Source organism: Ostrea edulis, chromosome 2 (genome assembly GCF_947568905.1).
Source record: "Ostrea edulis chromosome 2, xbOstEdul1.1, whole genome shotgun sequence".
Lineage (NCBI taxonomy): Eukaryota > Metazoa > Mollusca > Bivalvia > Ostreida > Ostreidae > Ostrea > Ostrea edulis.
In genome coordinates, this window is record NC_079165.1 from 14,821,298 (window position 1) to 14,841,983 (window position 20,686).

The 20,686-nt window shown below is 35.7% G+C and overlaps 1 protein-coding gene across 1 annotated transcript in view; it reads right to left on the reverse strand.

Moving 5' to 3' along the window:
• Nucleotides 1-15,549: 15,549 nt before the first annotated feature.
• Nucleotides 15,550-20,686, reverse strand: part of LOC125679722 (dynein axonemal assembly factor 8-like) — a 45,683-nt gene continuing 40,546 nt past the window's right edge. The window contains exon 28 of the mRNA XM_048919167.2: nucleotides 15,550-17,649. Within this exon, the coding sequence (XP_048775124.2) occupies nucleotides 17,560-17,649 (90 nt within the window). The 3' untranslated portion in view covers nucleotides 15,550-17,559. The remainder of the gene's footprint in view (nucleotides 17,650-20,686) is intronic.

Here is a 20,686-nt window from a genome sequence, read left to right on the forward strand (position 1 = left end):
CTCTCTATTCTACAGTGATAGTACTCGAGTTCTACAATCTGTCTATTCTATAGTGATAGTACTCGAGTTCTACAAGCTGTGTATTCTACAGTGATAGTACTCGAGTTCTACAATCTCTCTATTCTACAGTGATAGTACTCGAGTTCTACAATTTGTCTATTCTATAGTGATAATACTCGAGTTCTACAATCTGTCTATTCTATAGTGATAGTACTCGAGTTCTACAATCTGTCTATTCTACAGTGATAGTACTCGAGTTCTACTACCTGCCTATTCTACAGTGATAGTACTCGAGTTCTACAATCTCTCTATTCTACAGTGATAGTACTCGAGTTCTACAATCTGTCTATTCTATAGTGATAATACTCGAGTTCTACAATCTGTCTATTCTACAGTGATAGTACTCGAGTTCTACAATCTGTCTATTCTATAGTGATAATACTCGAGTTCTACAATTTGTCTATTCTATAGTGATAGTACTCGAGTTCTACAATCTGTCTATTCTACAGTGATAGTACTCGAGTTCTACAATCTCTCTATTCTACAGTGATAGTACTCGAGTTCTACAATCTCTCTATTCTATAGTGATAGTACTCTCGAGTTCCTCCTTTCTCTCTATTCTACAGTGATAATACCCGCGTTCAACAATCCAATTATATGGATACATTGAAACAGAGAATCGGATTCGCTGCAGATCCTGCAGTTACATGTAACCTATATTATTAAGATGACGATAAACTTTTACCATATTTTCTACATTGATGAAACTTGCATACTTGCTACCTTAAGGATACATTGATCAGACCTACTTCCGATACTGCAATTAACTTGTAGTTTTGGAAAAGTGTCCTGGTTTGATATTTCGGGTTAGCTCAATTCCTAGAAAGTATATATTTTATGGAAATGAAACTTACACTGATGGAATGTTCGATAAGACGTTCATCAGATGGTGCGATTGGATTATGATGTTTAGAAGAATGGTTTTAAAATTAGGCCAAACGCCATTGCCTGTACCTATACATTTTACAATGATGAAACTGACAAGGCTGACAAATGTGTAGAATCAGACGAGCGCAACGTGTGAAATTCATACTTTTGAATAATTAAAACCCTCATTACATTTAGGGACAAACATCAGGGTGCGGGTATGGCTGTCTTAATGACGGGATCTGGTTTACTTTGGATTTAATTACAAACCTAAATCAAAGCAAGAAAACTGTTCATTTAGATTTATTGATGATTGAAAAGTACTCCAATGTCAACCAATCTTCATTTCTTGTGAAATTTTAATCGATTTCCTTGTATTATACACGGAAAATATTTTTGGACAAGTTCATTGTAAAAGAAATAAGGAAAGAGAATGCTTATGGGTACAGTCACCAAAGACTATGATGATATTGTCAACGAGGAACTGCGATCCATGTCTCTTATGATAGCTGCCACAAAAATGAAATCGTTAATCTTCTATGAGAAAAAGATAAGAATCTTAATTTAAGCATAACAAATTGAGTGTAATTATGAGAACAAACACCCCATCGTTCGATAATTCCTAAACTATCAATAATTCAGTCCCACTTCCTCTTTTGAGCTTTTCATCAACAATGGAGAATACTTAAGTCAAAAGGCAAAAGGAACTCCAGGGAACAATTTAGCAATTTTGTGAGATCTTTGATCAAATTTGCGAGAAAGGTTATTAAGATCTTTATTCACGAGTAAATAAACGTAAGACGATTGTTTGTTTAATTATCCAAATGAGTTAATGAAGGGTCCTCTTTGACAGCCTGTTCCCTCGAGTTTGTTGTTGAATGAAATGTTGCTAACACTGGATTGGGTAAATACGTCAATTATTGTATTGGTGTTTAAGTTGCACTGTTTCGCCGGATGTTTATAAAGCCCCATATTCATATTCATTGAAAGTGGACAATGTATAAATTCTATTTTCAATAGCGAATTGATTAGTTAATGAAAAACTTATAAGAACGATATATCGAAAGTAACATATAGTTATGAAATTGGCGAACCAAATACGACAAAAAGTTTGAGAGACTCGACAGGTTTTTTTCAACGGTATCTCTTTTTGTACTCGTTCAACGAGAAATAAAGGAAACGATAATTTCTACCTATTACACACTCAGGTTACAGGAAATCGAGGCCAGGGGTATATTTGGTATTGGTTATGTTCAAATTGGTCGTATCTGCCTGAACACAAATTGCAATAGGATTTTATCATGTATCGGGTCCTCTAGTATTTCAATCTGCACTGTACACGGAGGTTGTTAACATGTTCATAACACAAGATGTGTTCAGCAATGCTATGGCTGTGTAGCAACAGCTAAAGTACTAATATCAGTCCGGTGTTTCCCTCGACACTATACGAAAGTCTTCATTCAAAGCTGTTGAATTCCACATGGACCCCTGCTTTCCATTTCATCATTGTAAAATTGTATTTGACCCAATAAACTGAAAATCAGACCAACAGCAACATCTAAAGCGAGTTTTATTGAAGTGATGCTTGAAAGTTTCATCTAAATGTATGCAAGTTTCGTTTCGATGAGATATGATAGCTTTAAGGAATTACCCCCCCCCCCTCCCCCTCCACCCTTTTTAAGGTCATTTGCAGCATCAGTTTCATGTATGATTCAATATACACCCACAGCTTCATCACTATAGAAAATTATTTAGGTATTGCACGGTTAACCCACATACAAGCATTTATCTCTGTCACTCGACTGGAAAATACAGATCAGTTGCAGCTGAAGCGAGCTATATGTTTTGCATCCTTGCAGGTGTAATTCTGGTAATTTTCATTGTTGTAGAACATGCATTAATATTTAGAAATGAATTTCATTTTTGAAAATACACGAGGCTATGAACTGCGGAAGCTTCACGGCGACAGACTTATTGACAAGTATGCTGGCGTGAAGCGTTCGCAGTTCTCACCTTTGTGTATTTTCAAAAATGAAAATTTATTTCTATATTTACGTCTTGCTTTTATTTCTGTCGAAATTTCCAGGTGTTGAAATAGACATACTACTTGTTTATTCACCAAGATTCCTACGCGCATGTTGTCAGGTGCCACGCATTCAAATGACTATCATTACCAATTGTAAACACATAGTGTAATATCAAAGGCAAAAACATTGGTAATGTAAATATTTGAGATTGGACATTTTTTCAAACATTTAAAATGGTCATTCATTCGGAAAAATATATGTTAATTACAGCTTTAACTTTAGAAGTTTCGATGCCAGACATTCATAGGAATTTGACCCGTTTTGATCCTTGCGTGGACATCCTGAACACAAACGACAGTCCACGATCTCATTACACATCAATGTGATATGTTTAGTCATATGCAAAGAGTATGTGTATGGTTTTTGTTTGTTTGTTCTTTTTTGGTTTTGTTGTGTGGAGTTTGGCTTCTTACGGCTTCCAGAAGGACGACATATACCCGATTCTTTATTGCTTGCTTTTTATCAGATGCGAGTTTAACCCGATTTTTTTTGTTTGAAAATGCGATTTTAACAATTTATATTCCAGGGTTTGATTTGCAAGCTATTCTTTTTTTTTCATTACACACGGATATGCATTCATCAATAAGGTGTTTACTTTGTCAATGGCAAGTGAGTATCAAATTTCCTGGAATAAAACCCACGTCTGGGACTTGTGGTAGAACAGATACATCGTTATCGATACCAGTTCTGTTTTTTCAGTTGGCCCAGGAGTGAGAGGTATTGATTTGCCTTGCAGGTGGTAGTTTAAATCAAAACAGTTTATTTAAATATTAGTTAAGGGTTAATTGCAGGTACAGCAATATTATGTATAGCCTTCTCAGTACTGAATTTTACTTTTCTGTGTGTGGCCTGTTGGAGTTAAAATTAAATTTCACAAGGTTGTTGATGCTCGGAACTTCATCTTACGCTCAGAATTTCAAGTTCAAGTTCACTTATTCGCTCAAACCACATTGTATATGGTACGTGAGGTACATTTGATAAATATGCATTTGAGTATGAATAAAGTCGGAGTATGTACAAATATACAATATACATATATTGAAAAAGCATTTACAAAATATGTTAAGGAGGACAGACTAACTCATAGATTTTTTAGATAAACACTTAGAGTTTTTAAAGTGTTTTAACCTTACTGGTTGACATGATTTCATGGATTTGATGACATTAGGTCTTGTGTAGTCCCTACTGTGTAGGTACTCTTTTCTAATATTTGACAAAGCACTGCATTCTGATATATAAGAGATTTCGATTCGTCTGTAAGGTTTGATTCGTTATACAAAACACCAACTCTTTTATTCAATGGAATAGTAATCCATCTGCCAATCTCCACAGCTATATAGGCATCCTCGTGAAGGACCTCTCTCATTATGTCGAAACTATTTCCTCTCGTCGACTCGGATATCGGCGGCGAAGCATTCGGAAACCCTCCCCTTACTCCGTTATTTCGTACTTCTACGGAGTAAAAGGCGAGGGGTTCCGATTGGACGCGAAGTTGTCGTTGATGTGTAATCCGGGAGAAAACCCATTCCTCCGTAAGTCTTCAGTTCGTTTTTGTACTTTTGGTAATCAAGTGTTTTAGGAGTTTGTTTTAAAAAAAATCATTTTGAATGTGAAATATACCATATGAATTTTACATATCGATATATGAATATCGTATTAGATACGTGTATTATGTGAACTATTTTGATTGTACAACAAACTACTACATACATGCATTTATGGTTGTTCAGAAAAGAAATGATATGCGGAAACTATACAGAAATTATAGATATTTGTGTTGTAAATGGTATAAAAGTTTGAATTTGACCTTGAATAACTAACCTGATTAAGATAATTTAGCAAAGTTGTTGTTTAAAATGAATTATGTAGAGAAAAAATATAAGTTGACTTTTATGACACAGTGCTTTATAATGCTACTTTAACCTTGGTTTTATGGTCTATTGAAGAAAAAGTGAAGATAACAGTGATCAATCTCATAACTCCTATAAAGAATACAAAATGAAGAGCAGGACAAACACAGACCCCTGCACACACCAGAACTTAATTTACAAGAGTAAACAGTTTCAATGTAGTTATTTTTCCTTCCGTTCTCTCGTCAGAAAATAAATCTTTTCCTGACTAATTTAAGGAAAAAACAAAAAAGTGTAGTAGGTATCACAAGATCGCTGTTAAAGGAGTGATATAGGAGATGTTTGTTATACCCCCCGAACGAAGTTCATGGGGGTATATAGGGGTCACTCTGTCCGTCTGTCTGTGCAGATTCGTGTCCGGACCATAACTTCTTTGTTCTTTGACATAAGCATACCATATTTGGCACACAGGTGGATCACCATGAGACGATGTGTCAAGTACCTTCATGTCCTCTGTATGACCTTGACCCTTGACCTCAAGGTCAAAGTTAAAGTTTTTTTTAAACAATGGATTCGTGTCCGGGCCATAACTGCTTTGTTCTTTGACAAAGGCATACCATATTTGGCACACAGGTGGATCACCATGAGACGATGTGTCAAGTACGTTCATGACCTCCATATGACCTTGACCCTTGACCTCAAGGTCAAAATTAAAGGTTTTTAAAAAAAATTTTTTTTATACAATGGATTCGTGTCCGGGCCATAACTTCTTTGTTCTTTGACATAGGCATGCCATATTTGACACATGAGTGTATCACCATGTGTCGGGTACCTTCATGGCTTCTATATGACCTTGAAATTTGACCTCAAGGTCAAAATTGATTATAGGGTTTTGACATAGTCATACCATAAGACATGGGTGTATCACCATGAGACTATGTGTCATGTACATTCATGACCTCTTTATGACTTTGACCTTTGATCTCAAGGTCAAAATTATAGGTTTATACCATGGATTTGTGTTCGGACTATATCTTCCATTTCCTTCTACAAAGGCATACCATATTTTTACACTCGGGAAAGAGGTAATTTATACCTATTAACAACATCCTTTGGGAGATTAGGGTAAGCGGGGATATTCTTAGTGAGCATTGCTCACAGTACCTCTTGTTAACTCTGTTTCTCACCGTTAGAGGAGTGATATAGGAGAAGTTTGTGAACTCTGTCTCTGGCTGTTAAAGGAGTGATATAAGAGATGTTTGTGAACTCTGTCTCTGGCTGTTAAAGGAGTGATGTAGGAGGTGTTTGTGAAATCTCGCTGTTAGAGGAGTGATATAGGAGATGTTTGTGAACTCTGTCTCTGGCTGTTAGAGGAGTGATATAGAAGATGTTTGTGAACTCTGTTTCTCGCTGTTAGAGGAGTGATATAGAAGATGTTTGTGAACTCTCGCTGTTAGAGGAGTGATATAGGAGACGTTTGTGAACTCTGTTTCTCGCTGTTAAAGGAGTGATATAGGAGATGTTTGTGAACTCTCGCTGTTAAAGGAGTGATATAGGAGATGTTTGTGAACTCTCGCTGTTAAAGGAGTGATATGAGATGTTTGTGAACTCTGTTTCTGGCTGTTAATATACAATATACACTTTAAGAATTTATTTCCTCATTTTAGTTGGCTTTTGTACTTGAAATGACAAATTCAAAACCGTTGTGCTTAACTTTTAGCGCTGACCATTAACCCCAATTACATGGGGCAAATTGACACTTTTACCTTATTCATTTTCAAAGGTCATATTTTTAAAACCATTCAAAGTAAGATGAAAAATATTTTACATTACAAAGGGATAAGAGTGACCTAAAATTAGACCCCAGAACTTCGTTCGGGGGTATATAGGAATCTGTCTGTCCGTCTGTCTGTCTGTGCAGATTCGTGTCCGGGCCATAACTTTGTTCTTTGACATAGGCATACCATATTTGACACATGAGTGCATCACCATGAGACGATGTGTCGGGTACCTTCATGACCTCCATATGACCTTGACATCAAGGTCAAAATTAAAGGTTTTTACAATGGATTCGTGTCAGGGCCATGACTTCTTTGTTCTTTGACATAGGCATACCAAATTTGACACATGAGTGTAACACCATGAGACGATGTGTCGGGTACCTTCATGACCTCTATATGACCTTGAAATTTGACCTCAAGGTCAAAATTGATTATAGGGTTTTGACAGTCATACCATAAGACATGGGTGTATCACCATGAGACTATGTGTCATGTACATTCATGACCACTTTATGACTTTGACCTTTTATCTCAAGGTCAAAATTATAGGTTTATACCATGGATTTGTGTTCGGACTATATCTTCCATTTCCTTCTACAAAGGCATACCATATTTTTACATTCAGGAAAGAGGTAATTTATACCTATTAACAACACCCTTTGGGAGATTGGGGTAAGCGGGGGTATTCTTAGTGAGCATTGCTCACAGTACCTCTTGTTTTGTATAACTACAAAAAATATTAGATGTATTCCGAATTAGAAGCCCACATAGTTTAATTAACCCCTTAATGTGTCCACTTACCCCAATTGCCCGTACATGTATTTGCAGGAAAACACACAGGAATATCGGTAGTAATATAACGTCATTAAGAACACTTGAATGGTTTTAAAAAAAATTATGCATGCATGAATATATCATTCAAACTTGTAAATACTCTAATGCAATATGGACGTTTTAAGTGTATTATAATAAAACACATTTAATTATTTAAATAAAAAATATTAAAATGACACTTACAAATGCATGTGCTTAGAAATTTAAGTGTGATTAATAGATCTGGCCTCTGAATGAAAGGGAAAGAAAGAAATATCATAAATACGTATACATAAAATAATAATTATCATAAAATGTTGTACATGTTTGAGCTTTCCATGGGTTCTTTATTCAGGGTCAGGTCGATTTAAGGTGATGGAAGCAAAAGAAAGAACATTTTAAACACATAAAAAATAAATTTCATTACCATGAGGTTTTGTATGCGCTTTTTATAGGAATTTATTCAGGTTTCAGGTCTATTTAGGGTGCTTATATGGCGATTTGCATGAAAGAAGATAATTTAAATTGATTTATAAAATGTGAATGTACCATGTATGCAAATGAAGCAAGCATAGATATTATTAGATTTGTAGTGTCAATGAATTGCAGGAACCAAATGTGGTTAATGTGTCATAGTTTATAAATAAAATGGATTGACAAGAAAGCTATCCTGCTGAAACCTTGGATTTACCGACATGTCACGTGATGATGCTGATAATTTGCTAGACTGGTTATGCATGTATGTCTTCAACATATATTTGCAATTGGCATATTCAAGCCAAAGTAACTATTTATTAATTTGATAACCGGGAACTCGTGACGAGTTGCTTTAGATCTTACACACTGTTCTTCTGGGAAGTACTTTGTGGCAAAAACTTCGTATAAAACCGTAAATTGATAATATCTGATTAATGATGAATAAAAATGAAACGTATGAATAACAACAATTAACACTTTTATTGAAATATTTCTTTTATTCAGAACTTCTATGCATGTTATCAGTAAGGAAATATTCTACCGAAACAATAACAAATAATTTTTCATTTGCCTATACGCACTTTTTAGCATAAATAAAGAAATAGATCGGGCGCTCCTACATAATAATGAAAACAGAAGAAAATTAAGCGTTGTAAGAAATATTCATCACTACTTCTACATCTTGATATTTGGTTACCAAATGTAGGAGTAATGTAGGTAACATGTCTCGGTTGCGTTGTTAGGGTGCTGGTTGTTAGGATCCTGGCTGTTAGGATGCTGGTTGTTTGGGTTGTTAGGATGCTGGTTGTAAGGGTGCTGGTTGTTAGGGTGCTGGTTGTTAGGGTTGTTTGGGTGCTGGTTGTTAGGATGCTGGTTGTTAGGGTTGTTAGGATGCTGGTTGTTTGGGTTGTTAGGATGCTGGTTGTTAGGGTTCTGGTTGTTAGGATGCTGGTTGTTTGGGTTGTTAGGGTGCTGGTTGTTAGGATGCTGGTTGTTAGGGTTGTTAGGGTGCTGGTTGTTAGGATGCTGGTTGTTAGGGTTGTTAGGGTGCTGGTTGTTAGATGCTGGTTGTTTGGATTGTTAGGGTGCTGGTTGTTAGGATGCTGGTTGTTAGGGTGCTGGTTGTTAGGGTTGTTAGGATGCTGGTTGTTAGGATGCTGGTTGTTAGGGTTGTTAGGATGCTGGTTGTTAGGATGCTGGTTGTTAGGGTGCTGGTTGTTAGGATGCTGGTTGTTAGGGTTGTTAGGATGCTGGTTGTTAGGGTGCTTGTTGTTAGGTGCTGGTTGTTAGGGTACTCTGGTAAGGGTGCTCGCTTCGCAGCTTGAAGATCCTTGGTTCCGGCGCCGCGTCATTCCCGCCCGGCATTAAAAGTAAAAGTTAGGAATCTTTCGGATATGACCTTAAGGCGCACATTATGATTGGCGTTGATACGATCAAGAGCCCTCACTGTTAAGACCTTTACAGCAGGTGTGGCGCGATAAAGATCTCTTCCTGTTCAAAGGCCGTAAGCGCCGAGCATAGGCCTAAATTTGCACAGCCCTTAACCGGAAATGGTGACGTCTCCATATGAGTGAAATATTCTCGAGAGTGACATAAAACTATATTCAGGTGTAAAATATCACGGAATGTCATGATTGTAAATTTGAAATAACAATTTGAAACATGGCATAATCTATAGTGCCAATCATTATATCAATTAGAGAACACATAACATGGATAACATGAGATATAATGATACGATAACCTAAGGATAAATGACTTGATTACATGTAGCTTATTTCCAATTGGCTTGGGTCCTTATAATTTCATAATAAATATAATTAACACACCCCACCCCCAATAAACAATGCAAGACTGGAATTGGAATTTTAGCAGGGTTTGATAAATAGTCGCATAATGTTTCGAAAAATAATCTGTTTCAGGAATATTTTATAATAGATGGCTATGATTTATTGTAAAAACCCAGTAAATACAACATTGAACATGATTTGTAATGCCACTTGCCTTACTGTCTAGTAGAGCCTTTACAGCTTTTTTAAAACTTTACATTATGGGTAACTGTTTCGTTTCATTCCAGTTCTGTAGGACATTGTACAAAACCCTTTGGTATGAACAACTTCTTATTGGTAGCACCTCTAGCATTACTATTGTTTAGAACAAATTGATCACAAAGATAAATTGGCGCGTTGCTATGAATATGTTAAAAACATGATTCAATCTTAATGGAGTATTCTTAACATGTCCAGAGGGTCTAACATGTCACATGAAATGCTGGCTGTAGGACCAAGGTTTAATATAAATATGACAACTTTGGAAACGTGAAGATAACGAATAAGTGATCAATCTCATAACTTCTATAAGGAGAATAAAATAAAAAGTTGGACAAACACGGACTCCTGGATATACCAGAGGTGGGACCAGGTGCCTAGGAGGAATAAGCACCACCTGTTCACCGGTTACATCCGCCGTGAGCCCTTTATCTCGATCTGGTAAACGTAGTAATCCGTAGTCAAAATCAGTGTGTAAAGAACGACCTCAATTGGTATGAAATATGTCAGACATTTTACTTATTGACAAGTTGTATTAGTAAATTAGATCGTTATAACGACCATAAAATTTACAAAATGTTGACTTTAAACGAGACTGTTTAAATCCCCGTAACATCAACGTATTTGTCGGTAGCCTTCCTCGATTTAAAAACTGACCATACGCAAAACAAGCTCTTGCGTATCGAATCAGTTGATTGATTGATTGTATCTTGCTTAACGTCTCGCTCGAGAATTTGTCACTCATATGGAGACCTCACCAAGACCGGTGAAGGGCTTCAAATTTAGGCCTATGCTCGGCTCTTACGGCCATTGAACAGTGAGGGTTCTTTAACGTGCCAGACCTACTGTTTTTAAGGTCATCTCCGAGGACCCGTGACATTCACACCTGATGCCGAGCGTTTGGCGATGGAACTATCACTACTAACGACTTGGGTCTGTCATGACTGGGATTCGAACCCCGGCCTTCCGGATGCGGGGCGAACGCTCTAACCTCTCGGCCACCGCGGCGGTCTCGAATCAGTTGAGAGATTTAAACACCATACGTAAGTGATAATGGAATATTGGTACATAAATATGTAAAGTTGACGATGGAGAAGCTAACTTTGTTACTTTTGCGTTGACATCTATTTTCATTTAGAATATATAAGTATGAAGCACATCTGGAAGATTCTGTGTAGTTTTTAATTTCGATTTCATTGGGATATATCGAATCAACATATGAATGAAAATGATTACCGTTATTAGATGAAGTATCATCGATGTATCTAAATGTCAAGTTGAAGGTCACAGCAAGAGATTGCTTCTTCTCATGTAGAAGCTTTTAAATAAATTCTTCGTTGTAAGAATATAAAAACAGCTCAGTTAATAAAGGGGCACAATTCGTGCCCATGAAAATTCCAAATGACTGTTGGAGTACCTGATCACCAATGACTACTAAGATATTGTCAATGTAGAACTCCACCATCGTTTTAATATCATTAACGTCAGAAAACTTGTGTGTAGAATGAGAGTGGTGTTTAACAAAGTAATTCTATGAATGACTGATCACAAGATATGAATATTTTCTTTTTCCATTTTTATTGAAGCAACTTTCTATGAGTTATCAATTTATCGTGAGGAATGGTCGTGTAAGTTGAAAAGTCATGTGTTTTGATGTTGATTTGAGAAAAGTTTTTGAAATTACATGATATATGATCAATTCTAGTTGGATCAAATATAATTTGGTTGAGACCAAAAAAAAAAAAAAAAAAAAAAAAAAAATGTTCAGATATTGCTTGTATAAAGGATGGTTCTTGCTGGCTGTACATATGTTAAAATTACCCAAATAATGGTTTCTACTAGGAGGTCGATAAAGGAATACTGGGTGGGGGAAAGTAGCAAAGTTCTAATCAAAGAGACTCTATGTCATCGTTGAACACTGATATCTGTTCTTCTGATGAAACATATAAGCAGACACCGTGTCCTGTTCTGTTGTGGTCCTTACACAGTACTCCTAGTGACTGGTCTGACTAACCAGATTTCACTAATGGCTATAACTGCAGGTTTAGATTGTTTTGCTATTAAGTGTAGATCAGGAAATTTTGAAAGAAGAGATCTTGCATTTAGATGAATGAAGTGGAAGTGTTCGTTGTGAAGTTGACTTGCACTCTTTTTTGAATTGTGGGGGTTTGGAGGGCCTGGGGGTAAGCTTTGAAATGGTTTTGAATGTAAAACAGTCCTGACCGGTTCGTTAGAATACAGTCTGAATTTCCTCCAGGAAGTTGGAAAGTTTACAACGTAGTTGGCAAGTTCGGCAAAAATTGATATTTTGAGATTATCTGATAGTGTTGTTCACTAAGAATATAACTGCTAAAAAGGCTGCCATGCATTTCACCTACAGCTTGTGACGTCTCTACATGTATAGGAATGGAGAATTCTCGAAATAACCAAAACCACGTAGGAATACACAGTGACATATAAAGGAAAGTGAAACAGCCATATTGAACTAGCTCGACATGTAACGGAGATAGAACAGAGTGAAATAAGCAGACATGATTTACAGGGAATGTATTTTGATTTCTTACTACGCAGTAGTATTCCAAACCATCCAGATTTTGTATTAAATCCAGTAGATTGTAGGTAGTGGTGTCACGATATGACTGAAATAAAATAACGTTAAACAGTATTTGTCGATTATTGGTAGTTTGCAATTGGCTTCTATAAATCTCTCACAAGACGTGTAAACACTTCAGTCATATCAATAACGGTACTTGTTAGAAGGCAGGCACATATGCATGCGTTATTGGTTACCATTAGTCTGTCAAACGTTACAATAACTAAGAATTTATTTCATCATTTATTCACTAGAATTCAAATAGTTTTACGGAAAACAAGATACTGAGCAGTAATTCATTCCTCAATGATAATTGTGCCCCCCCCTTCCAGGGGCATATAGTTTTTGGTCTGACTGTTTGTCTATCCGCAAAAACTTTAACCCTGACCATAACTTTTGAATGTATGGTGCTAGGGATATTTCACATCCGACAAGACTTTTGTTTTTGATCTCTTGACCTTGGGGTTTTACATACTTTTGAAAACCTTTAACCTTGCCTGTAACCGAACGATTAGTGCTAGGGCTGTCATATTTCACACGTGTATTCCTTGTAACAAGACCTTTCTTTGGGTACCAAAGTTTTTGACCTTGTGGTTTGATATACTTTTGAAAAACTTTAAACTCAATATCAACTTTGCTGCCATCAATGTTTCACAAACGCATCTTGTTAAACAAGCAGTTACATGTAGTTAAAACATGCATCTTGAATACCATAAGGGTGTATACGATTTAAAAATGGGTGCAGAGTACATTGCGACTATCGAATTCAATGTCTTCAGCATTTTTTTCGCAACAGTTTTGCTTTGCATGTACTATATATTAACAAATTATGTACATGCATATCGTTCAACCGCAAATTTAAATCGAGACTGACGAACTATCCCATAAAACGGGCACACAAGAGGGAAAATCCCACTCTATCAACAGCTATACACATTTTACATTCTATCAACATATGATGAAAACATAAACGAGGTGATTTCAGCTTCTCCATCATCAACATCCCGCATTTATGTAGCAATATTCCATTATCACTTGCATACGGTGCTTAAATCTTTCAGCTGATTCAATACGCAAGAGTATGTTTTGCGTATGATCAATTTTAAATCGAGGCAAGCTACTGACAAATAAATTGATATAACAGGCTTTCAGCAGTCTCGTTTGAAGTCAGCTTTTCGCAAAATATATGGTCGTCAAATGACCTTGCATGTATTTGCAAGTCGAATGATGTCTGACGTGTTTCATATCAATTGCTAAGCCGTTCTTTACATACTGATTTTGACAACGGATTACTCCGTTTACTTGATCAAGATGGAGAACTCATGGCAGGCGTGACCGGTCAACACTTACTCTACCTTGACACAAACCCCCGCCTCTGGTATGTCCCTGGGGTCCCGTGTTTGCCCAACTCTTAATCTTGTATTCATGTTGGATTTATGATATTGATCAATGAAAGGTGAAGATAACGAACAGTAATCAATCTCATAAATTCTATAAGGAATACAAAATAAGAATTTGGGCAAACACGGACCCCTGGATATTCCAGTGATGGGATCAGGTGCCTAGGAGGAGTAAGCATCCCCTGTCGACCGGTCACACCCGCCGTGAGCCTTATATCCCGATCAGGCAAATGGAGCAATCTGTAGTCAAATCAGTGTGCCAAGAACGGCCTAACAATAGTTATGAAACGCGTCAAACAGCATTTGATCCAATGATAGGTTGTATTGCCAAACTAAATCATTATAACGACCATAGAATTTGCGAAATGCCGACTTTAAACGAGACTGTTGAAACCCCTGTAACATTGACTTATTTGTCAGTAGCCTGCCTCGATTTAAAGCTGATCATACGCAGAACAAGCTCTTGCGTATCGAATCGGTTGAGAGATATAAACACCATATGCAGGTGATGATGGAATATTGCTACATAAATATAGGAAGTTAATGATGGAGAAGCTGAAATCATCCCGTTTGCTATACAGTTGAATTGTTAGTTTGTCATTAATACATGTACACTGTATTTATTTTCAATGAAATATCTAACTACGAAGCAGATGTGGACGACTTTATGGTGTCTTTTATATCGAGTTCACTGGGTTATACCGAATCGACATATCAATGAAAATGTTTATTGTTAAAAGATAAAACGGCATCGATATTATCTAAATGTCAAGTTAAAAGTCACAGCCAGAGATTTTTTCTTCTCATGTAGAAGCTTCTGAATAAATTCTGATTCATAACAATATAAAACAATAAAATATATAACAATATAAAAACAGGTCAGCTAACAAAGGAATACAATTCGTGTCCATGGGAATTCCAACATACTGTTGGAAGACCTGATCACCAAAAACTACGAAATATTGGTAATGAGGAACTCCAGCAGATTATTTTATTTCAACTTTAGAGTACTTATGCGTGAAATCAAAGTGGTAATTAACAAAGTATTTTTTGGATGATCACTAGATATGACCATTTCCTTTTTCAATTTTGTTGAAGAAGCAACTGTTTATGATATCAAAAAGTGTAGTCTTTAATTTATCGCGAGTAATGGTCGTGTAAAGTGTTGAAGTCATACGTTTTGATGTTGTTGAATTGAGGAAAGTTTTGCGACTTCAAATTTACTACAAGTTCTTTAAAATTTTTAGAATGCACATTTGATTTACACCAGTCATATGTATTACTATTTCATCCTCAATCATTACATTACCATGGTAACTACAATCAGCTGTCTTTTTATGTAGACAAAGACAGGATTTAAAACAAAAGACACATAAAGGTTTCAGATCGATTTTTCACAAACCTATTGATATGTGTATCACGAGTATTTTAGATCACTGTTATCGATACGTGTACATGTATATAGTTACAGCTTCAACCATGTTTCATTTATACCACAGGCGGTGTCTGATACGGGGGGCTTTAAATGTCTAATTAGAAATTTGTCTCCTACGAATATAAGCAACTCTATATACATGTAGTAGGTCACTACGTGTTTATTAATGTACTCAATCGTCCATCAGTTAATAATCAAAAACACAGTATATTCAATGCAAACAATGACGCAATATAACACATAAAAATTATGGGACAATAGGTCGAACCTGTAAGAATTAAATAATGTCAACCTTCGCAATTTCTGAAGTAGTTGGAAAACATGGGACAATGAATGGTTCCATGCTTTCGGTCTTAAGTATATTTCATTATCAATAAGGGCATATATCAAGTAACCTTCACATTTCTTTGTCCAATAAAATACAAACATTCACAAATAAAAGATTCTATTAATTGATCCATTAAAAAATAAAAATGAAATAAAATAATTTATGAATATTCCACAGTATGAATAAGTTCAAGGCACACACATATTGATTATAACAAAATTTCAGAGATCAAGCAATGGAACAATGGATGAGTAAATATAAATACTGAAACAGTCATTACATGCCACAGTATGCATCATGGTAATGGGAATGATGTGTTTTGGGGACAGATGAACCTGAGCACGCAATAACATAAAACTAAAGTAGAACTGGCACAGATAAAAAACAAAGCTTTTCTGAACAGATCTGTGTTTCAAAGTAAAAAGTGTTACATTGAAAAAATAAACCCCAATCATTTACTAGACATTTTGAAATTTATCACTGGAACATTGGTTGCTCATTTTCATTTACTTAATGAATGAATAATCAGAATGAATATTACATAAGGTGTTTACACTGTCGGACAATCAATTTAAATTATCTGGTTTCTGTGAGCATCAAAATTGCGTACATGTACACTGTACTTGAATACTATCAATCAATGCCCCATACATATGAAATTTCCCGCAATACACTCGAAAGAATTTTACAAAAAATATGCTTCCCAAAATATTAAATATAAGGAAGTAAAGGACTCTCAATATGATGCATGTAAATGATATGTGTTTTGTGTAAAAGAAAACACCAAACTTAACTTATATTTTATTTATATTTTCTCTAAATATTCTTGGGTGGAGCTATGAAATTATCAACCAATTCCAAAGAATTATGAAAAAATAATCTTAATAAACGTGAAGGTTCCAAACAATAAGGAAGTATAGGTACCTACAAAAAGCAAGAAATAAATAAACACGTCTAATATACACTGTAAAAATTGTGGACGGCATTTCTTTATCACATTCTGCATTGAAAATATATAGTATACACACACAAACACACATGTAATATATATCATATAGAATAAATACATGAGAAATGACAGGCTTATGATATCTTTCTATAAACAAAGGAATTTCCCCCCAATACGACCAATGCAATCCAACGCTTTGCCCTCGCAACGGTCGAGTTTAGGAAAGATTATTAAAAAATCATGAAGGAAGTAGCTTTAATCTTCTTTGAAAAATAAAATATAGACATGGTAAATATGGCAATTCAATATAACAAAATACTTTTAAATACCGTACATCATGGGTATTTTCGTTAAAATCAAAATTGAAGGAGATTGCTAATTACGAACATTGAGGTAAATATATATATTCATAGAATATACATGTGCCAGTTTCATTTCAGAACAGAAGATCACTTTGTGAAACACCATGTTACGCTTAAATAATGTATGAAAAGATAAACACAGCTGTATATAGATACAAGCAATAATGACCATCCAAACGCTAGTTGGAGGACCCATACAAAAATAGCATCCTCCACAATGGCTAACTCTGTCTTGTCAATGAAAACGGTTCTTTTTTTGATGAAATAATACGAAACATTAAACAATTCTTCAAATTGCATCTCAAATTCATCCAAATTTGAAACTGACTGAATAAATTTTTGTGTACTCATTATGCAAGAAACATGAAGCTATTAATCAGCCACATCAGAACAATCTCTAAACATCGGAAAACAACAATGGAGAAAGTGGATGAATGTTCGAACTCTAATGGTTAATACTGACGTCAGAGAAATCTCAAAGGCAGAACTGTTTCCTGGAGGAGAATGGTTCACCGAGAGTGCGACTCTTCCTTTGGGATAATCTGGATCTGACTTCCAGGCATCAGCTCGTCAAAGAAAAACTCCAGCATCCGGTGAGACTGCAAAGACAAAACAGGTGTACAGTGGTAAAACCTCATTCTTTATATTTTACCAGTACTCATAAGATAAAACAGATAATACAGTGGTGAAAACTCGTTATACATACAATATGTAATCAGGCTTAGATCTCTCGGAAAAAATCTCAAACTTTCGAATTTTCTTCCATTTGAGCAGTCAAAATTTGAGTAAAATCTTGGGCTAAAGTCCAAGTTTCAACTTTAGTCTCCCCCCCCCCCCCCGATAAATTCAGATCAGCATTAATAACTTATTGTTTGGAAAACGTTACAGAATTCCACACAGAAGTATGTGTTGGTTCATATAGTGAATGGTTACTTACATGCACATGTTAATGCACAAAGAGGTTATGCGTATACACCGTTAAAAGTTCATTTCAATGTTTAGTGCTGTATTTTGAAATTGGCTTCCACAAAAACTTCTCCCCAATAAATCATGTTGGCATTGATTACGTTTGAGAGTCACATGACAGGATATCGGGACACTACGCACAGAGCAGTAGTATAAAATGCATTGGTTGACGCCAAATCAAATGATCGGAACGCAATGATGGGCCAATGGTATTAATACGGAATAATCGCCCCCGATCAAGATTCTAATGGGAGGCGAAAAACCCTCCCAAAAGCTACATCCGCAAATCTTGAAAAAGACGTTTATAGATATGATAAAATCGCCGTATTTAAACACTAGTATCATTTGACAATGAAATGTGGAAAATAAAGGTTTTGGATGGGGAATAAACCGATTCTTATTAAGATAGCCAAACCATACTGGAATTACTTTTTCTATAATATGCGTTACTATAAAAATAAATATGTCTTACTAAAACCACATCCAAAGAGAACAAAGAGAGATGTTTTCATTATTTTTTAAAAAGATACTGCATACAATGAACAATAAATCAGAGTTCAATGCAAACTGAAGAATGTATTTCTTTAATATCCCAACTTAATGGTTTTGTAAATCATGGGTCAACAGAGGCTTTCTACTTGCCACTCGATACCAGTTTTCATTAACCAAAGGTTTCGTTTTAATAATACATTTAATATTGTAGTAATCCGAATGAAGAAAAGGAAAGTTTCGACTGATTCATTGCATTATTCTTTAATAAACATCTCACATGCATCGTTATAACTTACAACGAAAAAATTGTTTATATTGATTGCACCACAATAAATATTACTGCTTTTGACTTAAAAAAAAAAAGAGTCTTCTAAACAGTTACTCAAGAATTTGTATCAATTTTTGAAAGACAAAATTTTATACTGAACCAAAACCTCGTTAGTCGATACTGGCTTCGATATCCAGCACTATAAAACAGCAAGGTCTTGTCATATCTCCTCTCAACTCATCAATGTAATATCGCAAGAGATAGGGGAAGAAGCGGAAGATGATAGAACCCTGACCCCTGGTGGAAGCTCACATAGCCCTGACCCCTGGTGGACCCCGATGAATAAGGAAAGGAAAGTACTAAAGCTTCTCTCCAATGCGATTGAAGTAATACATCGCACTTACTCAGCATGATTTCAATCTCAGTAATTGGACGGCAAGGTCATTAAAATGTTTTAACTCTGCGGTGAATGTCTGGTGCTTTCTAAGCAACAATAGATGTGATATTAGTATGTTGCAATATCATTCGTAAAAGAGTAACTGTGTCGCACATGCTTTGAATGTCAGAAACCTGCAGTTCATAGAACACAAAGCGCCGAGAGAAGCACTAGCGTTGTGTAACAATACGAACTGGGTGAAATTCAGTGTAGGGACTCCAAAAATGAGGACATTTACAGTCCAGCAGAAGACGGTACGGGCACTGTGATTGTGTAAACTATTGCTCTGGAGAATATAAGCCCACAAAGCAATTGCATTAGACTTAATTGCATGCTGTTGTTGAACATTCATCACAACCCGTTCAGCATAGAAAAAAGCACTTAAGGTTTCTTCTTCCTATTCCAAGCAAACTACTAATATTCATCTCTTTGTACAGAATCCCCAAACTTTTTTTTAATAACCGCTTCTGTCTCTTTCGAAACTTCCAATAGTTTGTTCGCCTGTATATCCAGAAAATCGGCTTTGCCAGGCTGATACATTTCTATCAGTTATTGTGACAAAAATGAAATATAAATTGATGTGGGTTTTTTTTTTATACACAGCATTTGCATCAAAGATTTACGACCGCCCTCGGTTTCTCCGAATGCTCCATCAAATTCCAACAATCAAATATGCATTAGCTACTGCAAGCAATGGAGGAAATTCAAAGAAAAGTACAGAAGCGCTAAGCCGAGGATAACCCATCTCGTTAGAAGAGATGAAAATAATTTTATCACATTAGCTGAAGATCGTGGGACCTAATGATTTACAACTCATCCAATTAAAACCCGACTGATTGTCATCAACCGTTTTCTGATTGATTTAATAATGAACAAATCTGTGTTATTCATTAAAAAAATGATTCTGCAGGCCCCAAAAGGCCATTCATCACCAACAGTCAGATTTAACTTAACGAAAATTCATGATAGAATTGATGGCTAACAACGGTGCTTAAGAATATTTAACAACATAATTAAATTTATGATGTAATAAATGAGTGGTTTGTCAAAATAACTGAAAAATGATTAAGGCGTGATCGAGAATGCCCTTTGAAGATAGCTTATTAAATCTTATCTATTGCACACTAGGTTTACGGAGATGAAATCTTCTACATGTAATAGAAAAGAAGAGCAGAGTAAAGAGTAACCCGGATTTTCAAATGCTTTTCCCTATTCTAAGTATTAACACAACCTGATGAAGGATGTTTTTTTTCGGCATTGCAGTTACTAATATCAGTTTATGAGATTGATCACTGTTCGTTATCTTCACCTTTAATCAGTATTGCGAATATACAGTGTGTATGTTTTGGTCTATATCGTATACAATAACTGAATCCTACAATATGCTGTCACTGATATAAAAAAAACCCTGTCAACATCGGAACCTTCTACGCTGACGACACCGCAGTGTTGACAATAACACGCTGACATTCTC